Source organism: Delphinapterus leucas, chromosome 1 (genome assembly GCF_059928025.1).
Source record: "Delphinapterus leucas isolate spDelLeu-1000000601 "Yukka" chromosome 1, BTC_Dleu_Yukka2, whole genome shotgun sequence".
Lineage (NCBI taxonomy): Eukaryota > Metazoa > Chordata > Mammalia > Artiodactyla > Monodontidae > Delphinapterus > Delphinapterus leucas.
Genome location: NC_143129.1, coordinates 71649273 through 71669730, shown reverse-complemented (window position 1 = coordinate 71669730; position 20458 = coordinate 71649273). Strand labels below are relative to the sequence as shown.

General features: G+C 38.5%; 1 protein-coding gene across 5 annotated transcripts in view; it reads left to right on the top strand.

Annotated features, from left to right (window-relative positions):
• The window catches only part of NUF2 (NUF2 component of NDC80 kinetochore complex), a 43065-nt gene extending 27949 nt beyond the window's left edge, over positions 1–15116 (top strand). For all 5 annotated transcript variants that reach the window (XM_022563274.2, XM_089911914.1, XM_022563272.2 and 2 more), the window contains one exon: positions 1441–15116. In XM_022563274.2, the coding sequence (XP_022418982.1) occupies positions 1441–1575 (135 nt within the window). In that variant the 3' untranslated portion in view covers positions 1576–15116. The remainder of the gene's footprint in view (positions 1–1440) is intronic.
• Positions 15117–20458: the final 5342 nt, after the last annotated feature.

Below are 20458 nucleotides of genomic sequence, written 5' to 3'. Positions count from 1 at the left end.
CTGAGTGTGTTGAAATGGCTGGTTCAGATATTTACAGATTGTATATTTTTATTTAACCACACTTCATTTTAATAGTTTCTCATGAGTAATGTCTTTGTACCAAGTTTATTCAGCTTTCTTTTTGGAATGAATAAATACATATCTCTGTAGAGCCAGGAAATTAAATTGATCTGTAGCTGCTGAAATGTGCTGATTTTTTTTAAAAAATGGTGTTTACATAAGATAGCAACTAATTCACCTTATTTTTCCTACAAGATTTAAGAAATAAAGGTATCAAAAATGTTTGATTTATTTTCCTAATGATTAATATTCCATCATAGTTGTAGTAATTTGATGCCTGATTTAGATCTTGGGAATCTAAATACCCTCTTCTATTTTTGTATTAGGATTTAATGATCTATGTTTAGATTTTGGGAAAATGTTTAGCCTTAAGCTAAACATTTATATTCGCTTAATCTAGAGCAGTAGTTCTCAAACTTGCACAGGTGGCAGTCTCTGGAAATAGTGTTGTTCTTTTTTGGAACATTTTGAATCCATACTATATTAAATTATAATCTATATAATTTGCTCAAAATCAGACAGTATCTACACTAGAATTTAAACTAAGATAAATAGTAGCCAAACTGTGGGTTTAAGAAAAGTTTAATGGGAGCAGCACTTAAAATTGAGAACATTTTTATACCCATTATACCCATTTATTGCTTTTTCCTTCCATTGGAAAAGGCCTGCTGTTCTATTTCAGTGGTGAAACACCTTTTATAATCTTTCAGAATACTACTTTTTCTTGTATCAAGGTTTGAGAATTGTTTTGTTTAAGAAAAATCAATAATAAACGGATCAAAATTGTATTTGATGAGTATGAGATAGAATAAAATGTATGCAAAGTGGTTCATTTATTATTTCATTCAGTCTGTAGAAATTGTTTTGTAATTTTTTTCTTAATTCTTAACACATCCATATAGGTTTATATGAAAACTCACTATTGCTTATAGTAGGACTGCCTGATCAGTTTGTTAAAACAATTCTAAAAGGTATTCCTATATTTCTTAGTCCTGTAGATTACCTATTAAATCTGTTTACATATCATTTAAATAATGATCAGGGTCAAGTGCAGAGTATAGTAATCTAGGTATTTGCCAAGTAAACATGAAAAGCTCCAAAGTAAAAATTTTTCTTTGATGATTAAAAATATGTTCTTAATGCCTTGGAATTCAAGCCATTGTTAACGTCTCTGCTTTGTTCTTTCTAAGTAGCTGAGTTTCTCATGCATCTGCACAGCTTAATAAGAGTAGGCATACGAGTGTGTACATGTGCATAAGGTACTTTAGGCTTTAAAATATTATTAATAAATATGAACGAGACTGTTGGAATTCTTGTAACTCATTTTTAGTTTAGGTCGTTGCATGGAATAATTCTTATTATATTTCATTTTCTACTTAGGAAATATTTCTCAGCTTGAAAGCTGCTTTGGAGAAATACCATGAAGGCATTGAAAAGGCAACAGAGGACTGTCACACTAAAATAGATGAGAAAACAGCTGAACTGAAGAAAAAGATGTTCAGAATATCAACCTGATTAACAAAATTGCACGTCTTTTTGTAAATAGCTTGCCAATTTTTAATTTTATATTCGGAAAGGGAATAGTTAAGTTGAAGTTAATGGAAGCATCAAAAGTACCAAATAATGTTGGCTCAGTTATTTTTTATATACTTTCATAGGTTATTATCTTGTAAGATAATGCATTTAATGTAGACTTTTGTGGACTTAAAATTAAAATGGCTTGTGCAGCCATTCATGCCTCTACGCTGCTCCTTGTTGTAAGTGGTGGTTGGAGTAAAACAGAAATAATTGCATTTGAGATATATAATGTTTCTCTGTTATTATCATGGCTGTTGCTGCTTTGTTTGTCGACATACAGAGGTACAGTATTATTGAGCCCTGACTTTGCACTAAGCATTGTGGGATCTCATTTGATCTTCACTCAAGCAAATCTAGGTAGACATTTTTGTAACTACTTTATAGATGAAGTAACTATGAAGGTCCTGAGCCAGAATTTGAACCGTGCTCTGTATGAGACTGAGGTCTGGAATGTTTCTACTGTACCACACTTTCTAATGTAATTATTTAAAACAGAAAGTATGAGTGTGGTAGTCCCATTCTTCACTGATGCCATGGCATTTTTATGAGGAAAATAAATTAAAATGTGCAAACCGCTTAGAACAGTGCCATGGTAGACATGTATATGTCTGGTAGACATATGTATATGTTAAGTATTGGTATTTGGAGTTCCAGGTACTTTTCTCTTTGTCAGAAATACTAAAATACTACGGTAAGTAGAGAGTAGGCTTTCAGTGACAGGAAGAGCCCTGGAATAGGAGGAGTGGAAAGAGCTAGGTGTCCAGGGAGGAAGAGTTGGGACAAAAAAATTGAGCTATTGCTCTATCCCTTTCTTGCTTTTCTAAAATAGAATTTTAATCCATAGAAAGGTCTGTTTATGAGGCTAGGTAACGGGTGTAAACAGGACCATGTCTCTCATTTTATATTTAAAAAAGTTTAACTCCCCTGGACCCACCTCCACCTTCAGCTCTTGCTCTTTTCTTTTTCCACAACCAAATTTCTAGAAAACCTAATCTATACGTGTGCTTCTACTTCATTCCCTGCCCATCATGGCATCGTTACTTCTCTCCATACTAATTCACTGAATTTTCTAAGATCACATTAATAGTTATCAAGATTCCCTGGATGTGTTTTAATCTTTATCGTCCTTACATTCTACCTGTCCAGTACTTTTTTCCCTTTGTCTCAGTAACTCTCTTGGTTCTCTTAATTCTGTCTGTTCCTTTTAAATGTTTTTCCATGAGGGCCTCATTCTCTGTTCTTCTCTGAAGTGTTTGTGTTCTCTAGACTTCTGCCCTTGACCCTCCTTCTCTTCTCAACCTCTGTACCCCTCCTTGAAAACTTTTATCAACACGCACCACTTCAATCACGAATTAAACATCCATGCAACTTTTACTGCATTATATACATTTAGTTACACTTGTCATATTTTACCAGAATTTCAGACTTGGGTATCCAATAGCCAGTACAGTTTACCCTTGACAACCCTGCTTTGAACTGCAAGGGTCCACTTTTACGTGAATTTGTTTCAATAGAACTACATGATCCACGGTTGGTTGAATCTGTGGATGCAGAACCACAGATACAGAGGACCAGAGCATAAGTTGACAAAATCTGAGGTGGGTCCTGGGACCAATCTCCAGCAGACACTGAGGGATGACTGTAAATGGTTTTAACCTTTTGGCATTCTGGTGAAGCCTAATGGGCCTTCTCAGGGTCATGTTTTTCATGCATGCAATAAAACACAGGACTGCAAGCGATTAGATTCAAGTATGATTATCGAAATACTTAAAAACATGTTATGGAAAAGGAACTCACCCACTTTCCTTCTTATGCCACTACCCCTCACTCCTTTATATCCATTTAGTTAGCAAGAGCTCCACTGATGTACCCAAGTCTCCTTCTCTCACATCTTTGCCCATGTTGCAGTTTACATCGTCATCATTTCTCAGCTGGTATACTTGCAGTAATCTTTGTTACCAGGCTTCCAGTCTCTAACCCACCTCTACAAAGATATTAGGTTATTCTAAACAAGTAAATTAGATTATGTCAGTCATTTTTACAAAGATTTTTAGATTTTCAAATTGTGCTGCTTGGGTGCCGTAGTGAACTCACAGAGAAACCGTGCAATATTTAAATTTGCAAAGAAAACAGTGATAGTTGCTATCTGTTGGACACCAATGCAAACTACTAGCTCAAGGCAGTTCACAGTTTCAATGTTAGATCACACTACCTTCCTTTCAATGATATATCTTTATGAAGCTGGGTTTTTGGCATTTGCTGTGATACAAATCACATATCACATGACAATCATTATGGAATAAGAAATGAGGGTGGCAATATCCATCTGATTTCAGGGTTTGAGAATTTGTACAGTGCCGGATAGGCATGTACATTCAATTAATAATCGGCTATCTAAGAGTAGAATAAAAATATTCTTTCAGTTTGTGTGTTTTTCTTTCTTAAATACATGTTGCTAGGGTATAAATGCCTATTAAGTTGTTTGAAGTTAGGTTCAACTTGATACTTGAAACTGCTTGATAATGGAACTGTTAAGTTTCTTGTTTTTTGATATTTTTGGCCAAGGGGCACAGTAAAAGGATTTCTGATACACTAAGGGCTTTATGAACTGAGGAAGTCTTGGGACCTGTCACTTACAGGAGAAATTTGCATGAGTTTCAAGACCCTTCATACTCTAGACTCTCATGTCTTTTCTCTTGCCAATTCTCATTTGAACTTTATCCTCAAGTAATACTGAACTGTTTTAGCTTCCTTAGCACCTCACACTTTTGTGTGTGTTTTCACATTTCTTCTCACGGTTTTTCTTTTGTATGTCCAACTGGGAAATATGCATTTTTCAAGTCTCCACCCGAACTACAGCTGTAATACCTTTTTAAATGTCAGGTTTTCCTTTTCTTCTGTTATTATTTTCACTATAACTTGTATCATTGTACTGTAATTTTTTACACGTCCTCCACTGTGCTAGGCTTCATGTTTCTTGAGGCCAGTGACTGAGTCTCTTTTTTTAGTACTAATAGTATAGCATAGTGCCAGGCACCTGGTTAGCCACTTTGTTTACTTAAGGAATAGCCATTTTTCTCTACTGTGACCAAATAATATAGCCATTGAGGCCAAGTTATCTTAATCCAAGAAGAAATACTTATCTTTCATGCATTTTTTTTCACATCAAACATCAACAGACCTTCTAGTAGTTCAGTATCTTCACTCATCTTTTTTTGTCCCCAAACAGATAAAAGCCTTAAGAAGCCCTCAGTATAATCCACATTAAAACCTATATTTGGCTGTTTTGATTGGAGAACAAATGACAAAATTTAGAACTTTTTTTCTAACACCTTCTTGGAAATGACTACTTGGGCTATGTAACCTTTAAAAGTTTATTAATATAGGGAAATGAATGCTCCAAAAGAAGGCAGTGTCATCGTGTATATGCGACATACGCTGAGGCCTGGTCTTGAAGGAAATTCTTGTCTATATAGACTTTAGTTATCTTTTATGAGTCCAGCTACTTATTAGCTATATGTAGAGCAAATATTTAATTTCAAGTTCAACTGACATATTTCAAGGAGCTAATCCATTTTATGACAAAGCAAGGGAAATTGAAATATGCACCTTCATAAGGCTGAAGTTAATGCATCTGATTTTAGTTTAACGGGATGTTTCCTATTTTTAGTAAGGCCAGAAAAGTTTTATATGAAATTCCATTTCAGGTTCAGGGCCTGCCACGTATTTCAATTAAGTTGGCTCTCTTGATTGAAATATGTTTCTCATCTTCCTATCTATATTGCCACCAGGGGGCATAACACAACTTGTATAACCAATGCTAGAATAACTCGATTTTAATATTTGAAGCATCAAAGCTGAAAAATTTTAAAGCGATAGTAACTTAAAAAATTGTCAAAAGGAACTTAAAGACAACCTATTGGATTGTTGAAATCTATCGAATTGAAATAGGTTCTAAACAGTATCTTAACATTATTTTAAAAGTTTGCTAAAAGGATGATCCTTAGGCCAAAGGTCCAACCCTGACCCTATTTTATTATCTTTTTTAGATTATCTTGTCTAAGTTGTCTTCCTAGTACTTGTTCAGGATTTCTAGCTCAGATTCCATGCAACTCTTAAAACTGAACTTTCCTGAGACAAGAATTTGAGATACTTAGGGAATGAACCCTAGACCACCACCTGGCATTGATGTCTCAGTGTGACACGCTTTTTTTCTGATAAGATGATAAAGTCAGTCTCTACTACCACCATCCTCCTCTAATCCATTCATACTGCCACTACATAGATCTCCCTAAAATACAAATTTAATCATCTCTTTGCCACTGCTTTACAAATCTTTGATGCTAACCCATTTCAGGGTAAGATCCATAATACTTTGAAGGCCAATACTTTGATGGAGGCAGTGTGGTGTGGTATAGTAGTTCCCAAACTGTAGTGTGTGTAATATTCGCCTGGGATACTTGTTAAACATGCCTTGATTTGGTGGGTCTCTGGGAATCTACACTTGAAACAAGTGCACTAAGTTCTTGTAACAATGATCTTTGGAGATCACTTTAAGAAGCTCTGCTGTTTGATTAAAAGCATACACTTCAGAGTCAGTATGTATATTTCTTATAAAATGAGGATAATAAATACATCTATAGCTCATAAAGATTGAGTGAGTTTTATAAAACAGCACACCGCCTGCTACACAGCAAATACTCACATGGTAGCTTGTGCTGTTATAAACATAACTGGTAGTAGATTGCTCCAGGGGCCAATCTGATATGTTTTCTATTTTCTGCACAACCTCTATTGGCAGTCCTTTACACCTACTTGGTGATGAATGAATAAATGTTTGCTGAATTAAAAACTCTAGTCTGCTTGACCAAAATGAATGCAGGATCCTAAAGCAAATAGTTTACAGGGAAAGAAATCAGCTTTGTATTTTCAGTGCAAAAAACACAGATCATGACGGTTTTATGTTACCAGGGGAAGATAGCAGGTACACTCACAGAAAACGTGCAAGCTTCCCTTGGCTCCACAGGGTGTCACTGCTGACTCCTCTTTCCAGGTTGAGCATAAGTGTGAGGACTGTGTGGCGTTTGGAGGAGGGTTCTCAAAGCTCAGGTTTCATCAGAATCACATGGAGGGCTAAGACAGATTGCTGCCCCAGTTTCTCATTCAAAAGGTCTGGGGTGGGATTCTAGAATGTTCATTTCAATCAAGTGCCCAGGTGAAGCTGACACTCCTGGTTTGCGGATCCCACTTAGAGAACCACTGCAGTAAAGAAATCCACCCACAGCTGGGGATAGGTTTTTTTCATAGGTCTTCCACAGCAGTAGGGGCACATTGATGTGCTTACAAGTCACCTAGAGATCTTGTTAAAATACAGATTCTCATGCAGCTGGTTTGGATGGGACCTGAGAGCCTGCATTTCTGAAAAGCTCCTGGGTGATACCGATGCTGCTGAACCACAGACCACACTTTGAATACCGAAGTCAATAGCCCTCCTGTCTCTCCTCATTGATTCCACATTCATATCACCAAGTTCTTTGCCCTTCAAAAGAGATGGTATATGTAAAATCCTTGGCACAGCACCCAGTGCATAGCCCAGCACTTTACATTGCGTTAGCAATTATTAGGATGAGGTATTTAGTGCAGTGGTGAAGAATGTGCGTTTTGGAGAGACTTTCAAATTCCATGTTTGCAACTTACCAGCTGTGTAAACTGGGTCATGTTACAGAATGGCATTGAGCCTTGAGTTCCTCATCTGTAAATTAGGGATTATAGTAGTCTTTATTCCACAAAGTTCTTGTAAGAATTAAATCAGAGAATAATTGTGAGCTACTTAGCACTCTTTGTAAATGGCTGTTATTACGAGTGAAATCCAAGAAATAGATGTGACAAAAACGGCTGCAGCAGATGCTAGGTGAGATTTTACAATTTGAAACAAATCTAATCAGAAAAAAACCACAAGATATTCATGATTATGACCTACCCACTAGTAATGTTTATTTATTGCTCTTGGGTATGTCACCAGGCATACCTCAGAAAGGATTCAGAAAACACTGAGATGCTTAAAACCATCTTTTAGACTAGACTTGAAGAAGAAAATGTTATAGAAATATTAATACCTTTTTTAAAGTTCTCAGAAATCAATTGCATTTTATCTCAGAGGCAAATTTGTCCTCATGTAATGAAGGCAACTTTACAACTTTATATCAGTGCTCTTTCAAGCCAGAGACTAATTTTTTTTTTTTTTTTTTCGGTACGCGGGCCTCTCACTGTTGTGGCCTCTCCCGTTGCAGAGCACAGGCTCCGGACGCGCAGGCTCAGCGGCCATGGCTCACAGGCCCAGCCGTTCCGTGCCATGTGGGATCCTCCCGGACCGGGGCAGGAACCCGTGTCCCTTGCATCGGCAGGCGGACTCTCAACCACTGCGCCACCAGGGAAGCCCTGTAATTTATCTTTTAATCTACAGAATTTAGCATACAATGGAAGCAAAATAATATTTGGTGAAGAAACCCCACTGTATTCAAAGGTGCTAAGGTTGTCCCTTGTTAAGTTCTCCTACTAATTTTCCATTTTTCTTAGAAGGGTTCCTTTATTTCTCTCACTGTCCCAGTTTTAGCTCTGAATGCCCCACATTTCAGGAAACCGGCTTCTGAGAGAACCCAGATGGTTGGTCTCCCTAGACATATATATTACATGAAGCCCTATTTGCTCCCTTACTCGTATCCATGGTTGGACTTCTTTACTTTCACAGAATTTAGGTCTCATCTTCAATCAATATCTCAATGGTCATTTACTAAGAGTCCAGTTTATACCAGATGCCATATGAGTATGTACACTGGAAGAAGTCAAGTGAAAAAGATAATTCCTGCTCTCAAGAAGTGTCTGTGGACATTGTCAACTCTTAAGGACTTTCTCTTAAGGACTTTCTCTCCATCCAAATGTTATTAGTCTTTTTCTGCCCAAATCCTTAATTATCCATTGTTGTGTAACAAATTAGATTATCAGGTCCCAGACACTTCTGGAGAAATGTCTCCCATCCTCTACCAGTACAGAGAAGGCTGACATTTTTTTTTTCTTCTTTTGCTTACCTTTTATGTTCAGGGTGAAGGAAACTACCAAACTTTCTGTAAGCGAAGATTATTCTTCCAGCTGCTCAGAAAGGCAAGTGGGGGACAAAAGCCAGAGCTCCACATGCCTTACCCACCCAGAGGTATGCCTCTGCAGGGCATCTGCCCAGAGGTATGCTTTCTTCCCTCACTCCCCAGCCATCTGCAGAAGCCAGGGAATAAGCCCTTCTCCTTTCTACACACTTAGCCCCAAAGTCACACTTAGCCCTCCCCTTTTGTAGGTATATGAAAAAGAAAAACAAAGCAAACCATGGGGTTTGGGCTTGAGTTCCCCCAGTTGTGACTTTTAACTATGTAACAATGTATGGAGGAAATAGTTGATGTTCTAAGGCCCTCTGTGACTGTACATTCTCTATACTTGCACTTAGAAATATTAAAGATTTATTTAGTTATTTAAAAAATTTGCTTCCAAATAGGATCTGATCTTCTTTGAACTTTTAATAAAAGCAAACTCATATTAGCCATATTTCTAGAATTTAGGAACCCATAACCTGAACTCTACAAGCCAGGTGAAATTCCAGAAATTTTAGATCTGAAAACTTTGGGAAGCTCTGTTTGGCTCTTTAGCTGGGGTGCCTATATAAGAAACACAAATATGGTTTTGGGATGCCCAGTTTGATGCCTTTATAAGATACAGATATGGATCTTTTCCCACCCTTGTTTCTATTGTGGCAGTCTGGGATTACCATGTCCCATATATGTCTTGGTTGTCTGCACTGTTTCCTTGAGGACTCCAGACCAGCCTGCCCTACACTAGTCCCAATGATTTGATAGCTACATACCAGGCCCCAAAGAGTGACTCCTCCCAAAGGCGATTGCAGAGTAAACTGGTTCCTCCAATGTAGTCCTGCTTTCATCCACCCCAGGAGACATGTCCCCTCAAAGTCTTTAGAATAGGTCATCGCCATGCGAGGTTAGGTGGCACTGCTATAGTGGAAGAAGACGAGGAATCATAGCCACATTTGTAAGTATCCACTGAGAAGTTTTCCCTAACTCTTCCGGATAAAATTAGTTTTAATTTTCTATTTTCCCTAAGGTCACCATCTTTTTTTTTTTTTCCTGGTTAACAGTGAATTTCTACTAAGAAATTATAATCATCTGACCTGGGGCCCTAGCCCAGAAACCCTGACACAACATCAATGAAGGCTACGTTTTAATTCATACTTCACCAAATCACAGTCACCAGCACTATTCTCAATGTAATGAAAAATCTCTAATGTGCTTAATTTGTCATCAGCAGGTGGAATCTATTCTGGATATTCAGAATGTCAGGCAGACCCTTTAGTTTGTTTTTTAAAAATTTGGTTGTAACATTTAAAAATCAAAATCTTTACATGACGACTGAGCATAAAGATGTTTTTGTTTTCCTTTAAGAAAGGTATTATATTCAGAAACATACAAGGCTACTACATTGTGAATAATAATGAACATCAATGGACCATCACCCAACTTAAAAATGAAGATATTAGCAATATAATCGAAGCCCTTTCCATAGCCCACCATGATGACAAGCCCCAGTCACTGCTCTCAGGTAACTATTATCCTGAAATTGATACTTATTATTTCCATGAATTTCTTTATACTTTTACTGCCTAGATGAAGCATCCCTAACAATATGTAGGCATATTGTTGAATGGCATACTCTATATTCTCCTGTAACTCACTCTTCACTTAATGGGAACAACTTGAGAGTGATGACATTTTTGTTCAATGCTGTCCATATCCATAGCACCTAGAACAGTGCCTGACACATAGGAAGCCTGCAAATATTCTTTGAATGAATAAGCATTCTATTTTTGAGCTATGTTCTTATTTATATATGTAGCTATTTTTGTTTCATTTTCCACTTCTGTATAGTATTTCATTGCATGGCTATATCACATACTCCTATTGAGGGACAGGAGTTTGATTACTTCCTACTTTTTTTTTTTTTTTTTTTGGCTATTGTAAACATGCTAAGCACTAAGAAAGTTTGTTTACATATTTCTTTATGCACTCATGGTGAAATTTCTCTGGGATAAATACCAAAGAGTAGAATTCCAGGGCCTCCAAAGTGGTTTGCCATTTTTCATGAGTACTCGCAGCATTTGTGTGTGCCAGAGATTTCATATCTTCATCACCACTTGGTATAATCAGACTTCCTAATGTTTGCCAATGAGATGAATGTGAAATGGCATTTCATTTTAGCATTCATTTTCCATTTTCCTGTTTACTAGTGAGGATAAACGTCCTTTCATATATTTATTGACCATTCAAGTTTCCTCTTTGGTGAACTACCTGTTCATGTATTTTGGTCATTTTTCTATTTGGTTACTTAGTTTTTTCCTTATTGCTTTCAAGGATACATATTCTTACATTCTGGATACTACATTTTGTCTGTTGTATGCTTTGCAAATGTCTTCCATTTGTGGCTGGTCTTTCATGTTCTTCTCCCCACAGCACTTTTTTTTTTTTTTTTTTTTTGCGGTATGCGGGCCTCGCACTGTTGTGGCCTCTCCCGTTGCGGAGCACAAGCTCCGGACTCGCAGGCTCAGCGTCCATGGCTCACGGGCCCAGCCGCTCCGCGGCATGTGGGATCTTCCCGGACCGGGGCATGAACCCGCGTCCCCTGCATCGGCAGGCGGACTCCCAACCACTGCGCCACCAGGGAAGCCCCACAGCACTTTTTAAAAACTTTCACTGTTTTACTTGTTCCACTGAATTGTACTTTTTTAATTCACTACATCTATTAAATCCATTAAAAGTTTACTCCACTAGACTGTGAGATCCTTGAAAGCCAACTATTTATCATTTATGATTGAGGACCTTGCACCATGCCTTGTACTTACTGGGACACAATCAATGCTTTTTGATTTTGAGTTTTGATTTTTGAAATGAATAAGGCTCTTTTTCCTCAGACAAGGTGAAAAGTAGCTGGTAGGGGTAGTGCTGGGTTTGGTAAACCAGAGCCCATGGGCCAAACCAGCCTGCTCCCTGCTTTTGTAAAGAAAGGTTTATTAGAACACAGCCAAGCTCATTGCTCACATATCGTCTATGGCTGCGATCATGCCAAGATGGCAGAGGGCAGTAGTTGTGACAGACACCATATGACCCACAGTTCCAAAAATATTTACTATTTGGCCCTTCACAGAGGAAGGTTGTGAGCCTGGTCTAGTAGATAAAGGTGAGTGCACTGGGAAGCATGCTTACATCACATATTTATGGCTTCAAAAGAAAAAGTACACCTCATCTCTTTTCTGTCGCTTTCTTTACATTGCCAGACTATGTATGTTGCAACTTCTTACCTCATCCTACCTTAAACGAATTGAATAACAAATTATATAGAATAGTTTAAAATAATCTGAATTAATGTAGGCCCCAAATAATGCCATCAGCCCCCAAATAATGTCATCATTCTATCTTTAATCCATCATTACAGAAATGGATCTGATTTCATAAGAATATTTACCAAAAATTGCCTCCTGGATCGTCAACTACTCAAGGACAGAGGGAATGTCTTTGGATTCCTTTGTAATCCACCCTCCCCCTGTCCTGCTCTCCTGGCACCTCATTCAGTGTTCTGGTCACCGAGGTCAGTCCATAAATGTTGACTTGTGATGTTACAGTGGGTTATTTACCTTGTTGTGCTTTGTAAGAAATAATTGTGGCAGACAGACAAGGTGTAGGATGGGTGTCGGGCAGGCAAAGTGACAGAGGGAAGCAATGGAGACAGTCCTAAAAGCATTTGCTAATTTACAACTCCTGGAGCTGCTGACGCCACTTTCAAATTTTGCAGCCTTTGACATTTTTGCAATTTTTCCATGTCTTTGCTGCTGTTCTAGTACCACAGATAAGAAACCCTCAAACCTTGCTCTGTTCTTGAATAATGAGATTGGGAAGAAAAGATCTTTTTCATCTTTTTAACATTAAAAAAAAAAAAAAAAACTAGTCAAAGCCCAGCCGTTCAACAAATATTACTCATGTCACGGCAAGAAGAAAAGGGGACTTTTGAATAAAGAAAAAAATGGAAAAGACGAACACAAGAGGCATTGTTTGCGTATCAGAAAAATTAATCTACATAGGAAAGTGTAAGAGCCTGCAATTCAGAAAGCAAAGAATTAGGACAGCCCAGCTGAGAATAATTTTCTAGCCAGTTAATTTAATTGCATAAATCATTCCTTTGTTAGCAATAAAGAGATATAATTAAAATGAGATTGCCTCTAGTTTCTATTCTCTAGAAACTAAAGGAATTGATTTTGGGCAAAGCATTCTTCCAAATACCAGATCGGCAAATTACATTTACCTTTTTAGAGAAGCTAAATTATTTTGCCGTAATATCATGGTGGGTTTAATTAATTATAGATCTGCCATATGATCTTAAAGAAATAATTTATTTAATGTCCTTATAACAGAAGTTTGCAATCATGTGTGTATCCCTTTGGTAGATGGTGTGCAGATTTTTACAAACAGGTCAGAAGTTTAACAGGCAGCTGTCAGGAGGAATTTGAGGCAGTATAGCGATTGTTTGGGGTTTTGGTTTGCCGTCCTTGTTTAAAATAAAAAACGCCACTGCTTAGTATTGCATAATTTAACTGAACTCATTTAGATTGGCTTTATTCTAAAATTGCTACTGGTAATTATTTGCTGTCTCTGAACCTTTGGGATTTAAAGAGCCTATAATTGTCTATTAAATAGGGGGAAATCAGATCAAAGAGGATTGCAAAAAGTCTCCTACTATAAAGCCCAGGTCTGCTGATCAGTCAATTGAATGTCAGAGAGAATTGCAAGCTGTGACAGAGAAGAGGCTCATTTTTATGGTAATGAATTTGAATTTTTAAAAATGTACTAAACTACAGTTGCTTGCTCCAGATTTTTGAAATTCATTGGCATTACTTAGCAACAGGGATTTACACAGAGGTGGGAGGGGATCCCACCAGCCTTCAGAGGGCCTGGGCTCAGGGAAAACTATGCCCCTGCACTATGGCTGCTGTCAAGTGTTCATACCACATCCTACCCCCGCAGAGACCGGTGACCCTCTTTCCTGTTTCAAACTTTAATTTCATAGTAATGTTTACCTGAGAGCAGTGGGGGAGCTTGTCATCTTGGAGGGTTACAGAAAGTGTTTCAATTGTATTGCTAATGTTTTCTTTTAAGTTAGGTGTGGAACATGGGTGGTCATTATTAGTCACTCCATAGGATGGTACAGATGGATCTGAACTCCTTCTGCTTTAAAAGTTGCAGAAGATTCCTGTCTCTGCTGGGCAATCTCTGTTTATGGACATCTTCCAGGTAGGTACTGCTAGAGCAGGTCCAGATCTTAGGTCCCAAATGCTTTGTAGACTTTTTACCTAATGCCACAACTTTCAGTCTCACATTTCTTCTCTTGGCTCATTGCCTGACACCATGAAGACTGGCTGGTCCCTCATCGACCCTTTCAATGTGCTCAAAGCCGGCAATATCTCCTTGTCTTTGTGACGAAGACCATTGACTTGAGCAGGCTATTGGTGCAACTAATAACTAAAATGTAATGTTGAGGTTAATCAACAAATGTCCTGATTTATTTGGAAAGTCTGGACTGGAAAATTCATCTGGAGGCATATTTAGTGTTGAAATGATGGCATCAGCCAGAATGGATATGGAATTTAAATATTACAGTGTTAGCATTAGAAACAGCTCTTTACCCTCCAGTAGTTTCAAACTTATCACCCGATTCTGGATAATCTCTGTTAATTAATTTCAATTTTAGTCCCTCCTCCTACATATTGTTTGTCTTAATCCACATCGGTCACATGAGGATTCTGACCTGCTCCACCAACAATGTGATTTTGGTTTTACTTTCTATTCAGTAAGTTCATTCATGGGTGGTTCAGATAATGTTGCTAATTAATTGGGTATATCAAGGGACATGCCAAGATGCAAAGCCTAGTCCCATGTACTTCAAATGTAATGCCTGTCCTGAAGATACATCTAAAAGACATATTAGTGTCACCAGGTGTAACAAGAATACTTAGGATATCTTGGGCCATCCCCCTGAGTGCTTGGTCTGCTTCTGAGACATCATGACATTCATCCTCAAAACGTTCAGAGTGTCACATGCCGTTAACTAGATTACTGACTGGGGACCTTAGGGTCAGAGCAGCTTAATATCACACACTTAGCCCAGGTACAAGGAGCAAATTATCAGCAGTTCCTAGTAGCAGTCTCTGGCTTTCCTACATTAAAACTTAGACCCCGTTCAGTCAGCTGTCCTGCACCAGGTAATGGTGAGCTGATATTTAACCAAATTATTTTGCATCAGTACCGTATATGGCTCTCATTACTGTAGTGTTTGAGAATAGGTTCAAAATACCCACCAGTAACCAAGTGTTTTTTGAACTGTTAGGAGTTTTAAGGGCTTTATTTTTGCGAGTACTGATAAGGGTTAGTAAAATTACTTGATATAACCTGTCCTAGGGTTAGGCATTTGGGCTGCAACCTAGGATGAAACTCACCACCTCCTCTCCATGGTGTTCCAGACCATTACTACCGCTTCTCTCTTCTGTGTCCCACAATTCCTTTACCTACCTCTTCATGTCTCACAGTAGCTTATTATTATTGCCCTGTATGAATAACTTCACCACCATCTATGAGCTCTTGCGCTTATTCACTGTTTAATCTCCAACATCCAGCACAGTGCCTGGCATAGAGACGCTCGATTACTGTTCACTGTCATGAACCAATAGGGAATGGAGGGGTTCCACATCCTTGGCCTCCGTGGCATCCTATTCACGTCCTTGTCTTCCTATACACAGTTCTCATCAAGAGGTATGTTGAATGCATTATACCATGCCTAGCACAGGACCTTTCTCATGCTGGGTATTTAATAAATTTTGCAGAATGAAAGTCATCCTGCACCATGACAGGCCTTTTAACATCCACCAGGAGATATGTTTAGAGGCTGTCTAGAGTACATAACATTGGACATGAAAAACCGCCATGCTCCTGTGTGGCCGCAGCCTGGCACTCCTCAGGGCAGCGTCTGAGGCCCTCATTTCATGCCCTGCACTTTCCCTAGGCTTTGTCTGCTCTTCTAATAACTCCCAGTTCCACATGTCCAACCCAGACCTTTCTTCCGAGCCCCAGGCCCATGTATGCAACTTCCTGCTGGGCACTTGGATGTCCTAGGGGCCTCAATCCAACACACCTGAAATATAACTCATCATTTTCATCTCCCCTTCTTAGCAAGCAGTACCACCAGCCACCCAGTTGCACAAGACAAGGGAGAAAAAAGCCTTCCCTCATTCCTTTCTCTCCCTCATGCCCCACAACAAACCAATCAACAAACCAACCAACTGTCTTTTCCAACCTGATATTTTTTTCCCATCCCTTGGGCCCATCTGCCACATTCTGTCTTGCTCTTCTCCATTTCACATCCTACGGCAAAGCCAAAATAATCTTTGTCTTTAAAAAAATTACTCAGCTCCTTAAAATGCTCCGATGTTTTCCCATTGCCTTTGGGATAAAGCCTAAACTCCCAAACCTGGCTTTCAAAGCCCTTGGTGATCTTCTTTGTCTCATGATCTTGCCTTCCCCAAGCTTTAAACGGTCGCTTCCTCTCAATGTGCAGATCTCAACACAAATGTCATCTCCTCAAAGATATACTCCCTGACCACCCTGGCTAAAGCAGCCCTGCCCCTAACCCACTCAAACTCTGTCTCCATTATTGTGTTATTTTTTCCTTTGATGAACTTATCAGTACATGAGGTTATCTTATTAATGTTTCCCTGTTTGTTGTTTGTCTTCTACTAGGATTTAAGCTCCTCTTCAATGCCTGTCATACTCAAAGCTGCACCTCTAGATTCTAGAACAGTGCCGGCACATAGTAGACACTTTGTAAATATTTGTAGATTCTCTGAAGCCGGCTTTATGTTTTGGTTATTTCCACGACACATCATACTCTGTCTCTCTCATTAGGGGCCTTTATACATGCTATTTCACCCCCCTACCCCATGCCTAACACCCATTTTTCTTTTAAGCTTGCTAGCTGCATTATTTACAATATACAAGATATGGAAGTAAGTTAAGAGAAGGTGTGGTATGTATATACAATGGAATATCACTCAGCCATAAAAAGAATGAAATCTTGCCATTTGCAACAACACGGATGGACCTAGAGGGCATTATGGTAAGTGAAATAAGTCAGGGAGAGAAAGACAAATACTGTATGACATCACTTATATGTGGAATCTAAAAGACAAAACAAATGAACAAACATAACAAAACAGAAACAGAGTTATAGATACAAACAGGAAGTTGCGGGGGGTGGAGGGAAAGGGGGATATTAAGAGGTACAAACTTCTAGCTGCAAAATAAATGAGTCACGGGTATGAAATGTACAATGTGGGGGATATAGTTAATCACTAAGTAATATCTTTGTATGGTGACATATCATAAGTAGACTTATGGTGGTGATCATTTTGAAATGTACAGGAATACTGAATCACTATGTCATGTAACAGGAACTAACAGTGTTGTAGGTCAATTATATGTCAAAAACAAACAAACAAACAACTCATAGAAGAAGAGATCAGATTTGTGATTACCAGAGGTGGGGGCTAGGTGGAGGGGGAATTAGATAAAGGCAGTCAAAAGTTACAAACTTCCAGTTATATAAATAAGTACTAGGGATGTAATGTACAATATGATAAACATAGTTAACGCTGCTGTATGTTATGTATGAAAGTTATTCAAAGAGTAAATCCTAAGAGTTCTCATCACAAGGAAAATTTTTTTTTCTCTTTATTTTTGTATCTATATGAGATGATGATGTTCACTAAACGTGTTGTAATCATTTCATGGTGTGTGTAAGTCAAATCACTATACTGTACACCTTAAGCTTATACAGTGCTGTATGTCAATTATATCTCAATAAAAGTGGAAGAGAAAATAAAGTAAAAACATTATTTCCTCTAGGAAGACTTTCCAAACCTAGGTAAGGCACCCTGTGGCATCCTCACACATACTATACTTTTCCTATTGAAGACATTCAATGCTATTGAAATAATCGAAGAATTAACTGCCTTCCACACTAGACTATAAGGGGCATATTTATGTTGTTCACAGTCATATTCCTAGAGCCTCGTATAGTACCTGGCACATAACAGGCTCTCAGTAATAACGGGAGTGGAAGAATGCATGAATGAAATCTATGTTTCTACTCCGTGTTTTCAGATCAGATCCCAAAGAGAAAGCACTGCTTCCTCCCAGGAGGGTGGATAAATATTCTCCTGTCATCCCAGCATGCAGACAATCCACTGGGCAGAATGCTGATTGCACAGGCAACTCAGATTAGAAAGCTGCAGCACCAAGCAGACAGATAGAGAAGCTATTCCTAGGGTGGTGAGTAATTAGCATACACTTGGCAGAGTGTATTGGAAGGAGCAAACATCCTTAGCAGTACTCTTGGAAAACGCTCAGAACTTAAAGCTGAGAACAAACAATGACCAATTGCAGACAGACACTGAGAAAAATCTTCACATAGTAATAAGAGCCTTATTGTTTGGAGGCATCATTCCAGAAAGACTTGTAGGACAAGAACAGAGTGTAATAGATGGCAGAATCTCCAAAATTAGAGCTAGGCAGAAGAGGAGGAATCTGGCTGTCACTAGAACAGAGCTATTTTTCTTCTCTTGGCCACACCAAGCTAAATAATTTTTTTCTAATTCCTTAATGAGGAACAAATTGAAGAGGAGTGTTCCAATCCTATCTTATGTTTGCTCTGGTTGATGTACAGAGAGTTCTTCCTAAATTGGTCATATTCCTTAAAGTGAATATTTTCATTTGCAGTTCATACTTTTTTTTTTAATAACATCTTCATAGTTTTTAAAAACTCCAATACCATTGTACATTTAGACCAGGTAGCTGCTACTGTGACTCTACCAGTCAAAATGCTGGCTCTCAAGTGAGCAAATTAGGTAATTTGTAGTTTTGCTTAAACAAGCTTATTTCTCTCTGAGTAAGCTACATAAAATTCAGTGGAATCATTTGGTAGATAATGAAATCCATCAAATGACTTGCCCAACCAAAGCATTCTAAGGTGTACTGATGAAAGAAAATGCAGCTGGGGCTCGACAACAGGAATTCTGCCCTAACTGCATCATTCAGACACAACCTCTCACCTCCATGTTCTCCTATGCCTATTAATAGTCCTGTAGTTTCTCTAAAGAAGAGCCTTTGCCATCCCAGCAAAACCTTAAAATTAGGGTTGACAGTTAAAATATAGGGTGCCCAGTTAAATCTGAATTTCAGGTAAACAAGGAGTAATTTTTTAATGTAAGTATGTTCCATATTTATATTTATTGTTTATCTGAAATTCAAATTTAACTGGGCATTCTCTTGTTTCTATTTGCTAAATCTAGGAATCCCAATTAAAATTCATTCATCATTAAAAGGAAAATACCGTTCCTCTCAGTTCTTTCTACCCATAATCACATGAAACTGCAGAAAGTTAGAGAAGGAAGTGAACGAAGGCTCTTTGAGCTCTTACTAAGTACCTATTGCTGTCACATGAAGCATAAATGTTACATTACATGGACTTCTTAGGAAGGGAGAAGAGTTAAGAATCTACTGAGGGAGGTGGCGTTTGTGAAGCTGGTGACTGGATTTCCACACGTGGTTTTTCGTTGTTCGTATGTATCTCTGTTGGCAAAGCAGGTTGGTGTGTTTTGTAGCATTTATGTCCTTTGATAAAAGCCAGGTACTGATGGAGCTGTGGACTCAATTTTCACGAGTACAGGGTGACTCATTCTCTTAGTTTAGGGACCTCAGTTACATTACAGTGGAAAAAAGAGGGGCCCTTTGATAAATCGTAAACAACCAGCTGATTGATTGGTCCCAGGAATTTAAATATATAGGCATTCATTATAATTAAACCCTTCATTGGAAAGCACATAACATAGACTATAGTCTCTAGAACTGTGACAGCTCTATTGCAGGTTTATAACCCCAAACTTAATCAGCAGGTGCTGATTAACCCTGCTCTAAAACTCTCCCATAGCAAGGCAGTTGCCCAGGTTCTCTGTGCTTCCAAAGGGGAAGCGGGGGTGGGTGGATGGGGGGTGGCCAGTGCTAAAAACATAGATGGTCATCCTTTTATTTTTGCTCCCTCGTTCTCTGGGAGTTTTGATCTCGGCTGAAGGCAAACTACCCTCTTTAGCACATGTGTTCATATAAACATCATTTAATATGTTTAAAGACTTAAAGAAGAGTCCCCTCTTAAAATTATCCAGCTTGGAGTTTATAAAGACTGGGTTCAAATTTTCATAGCTCACTTTCAATCAGTTAAATATAAGACCCCTCCTGGCACCACCTTCCCAGACTGACGCCCCTCCTCATTTCGGTCCTCTTCCCCCAAACTGCACAGGGCTACTCCCCTTGACCCGTTCTCCTGCCTAGAATGTCCTCACTTTCCTTTGTTTAGCCAAATGGTCTTTATACTTCTGTCAACCTCCAGCTCAGAGGCCACCACCTCCTGAAGCCGGCTCTATCTTGCCCCTCAGCCTGTACCAAGTGCTCTTCCTCTGTGACCCCACAATCGCTTTGATGTGTCTGTATCACTAGATGCATGTACACTAGATTCACATTTTAAAATATTTATTTTTATCTGCTTCTAAAAGTAAAGTTTGCTTGTAGAAAATGGAAAAGTATAAAAAACTAAGAATCACCAGTAATTCTGCCAT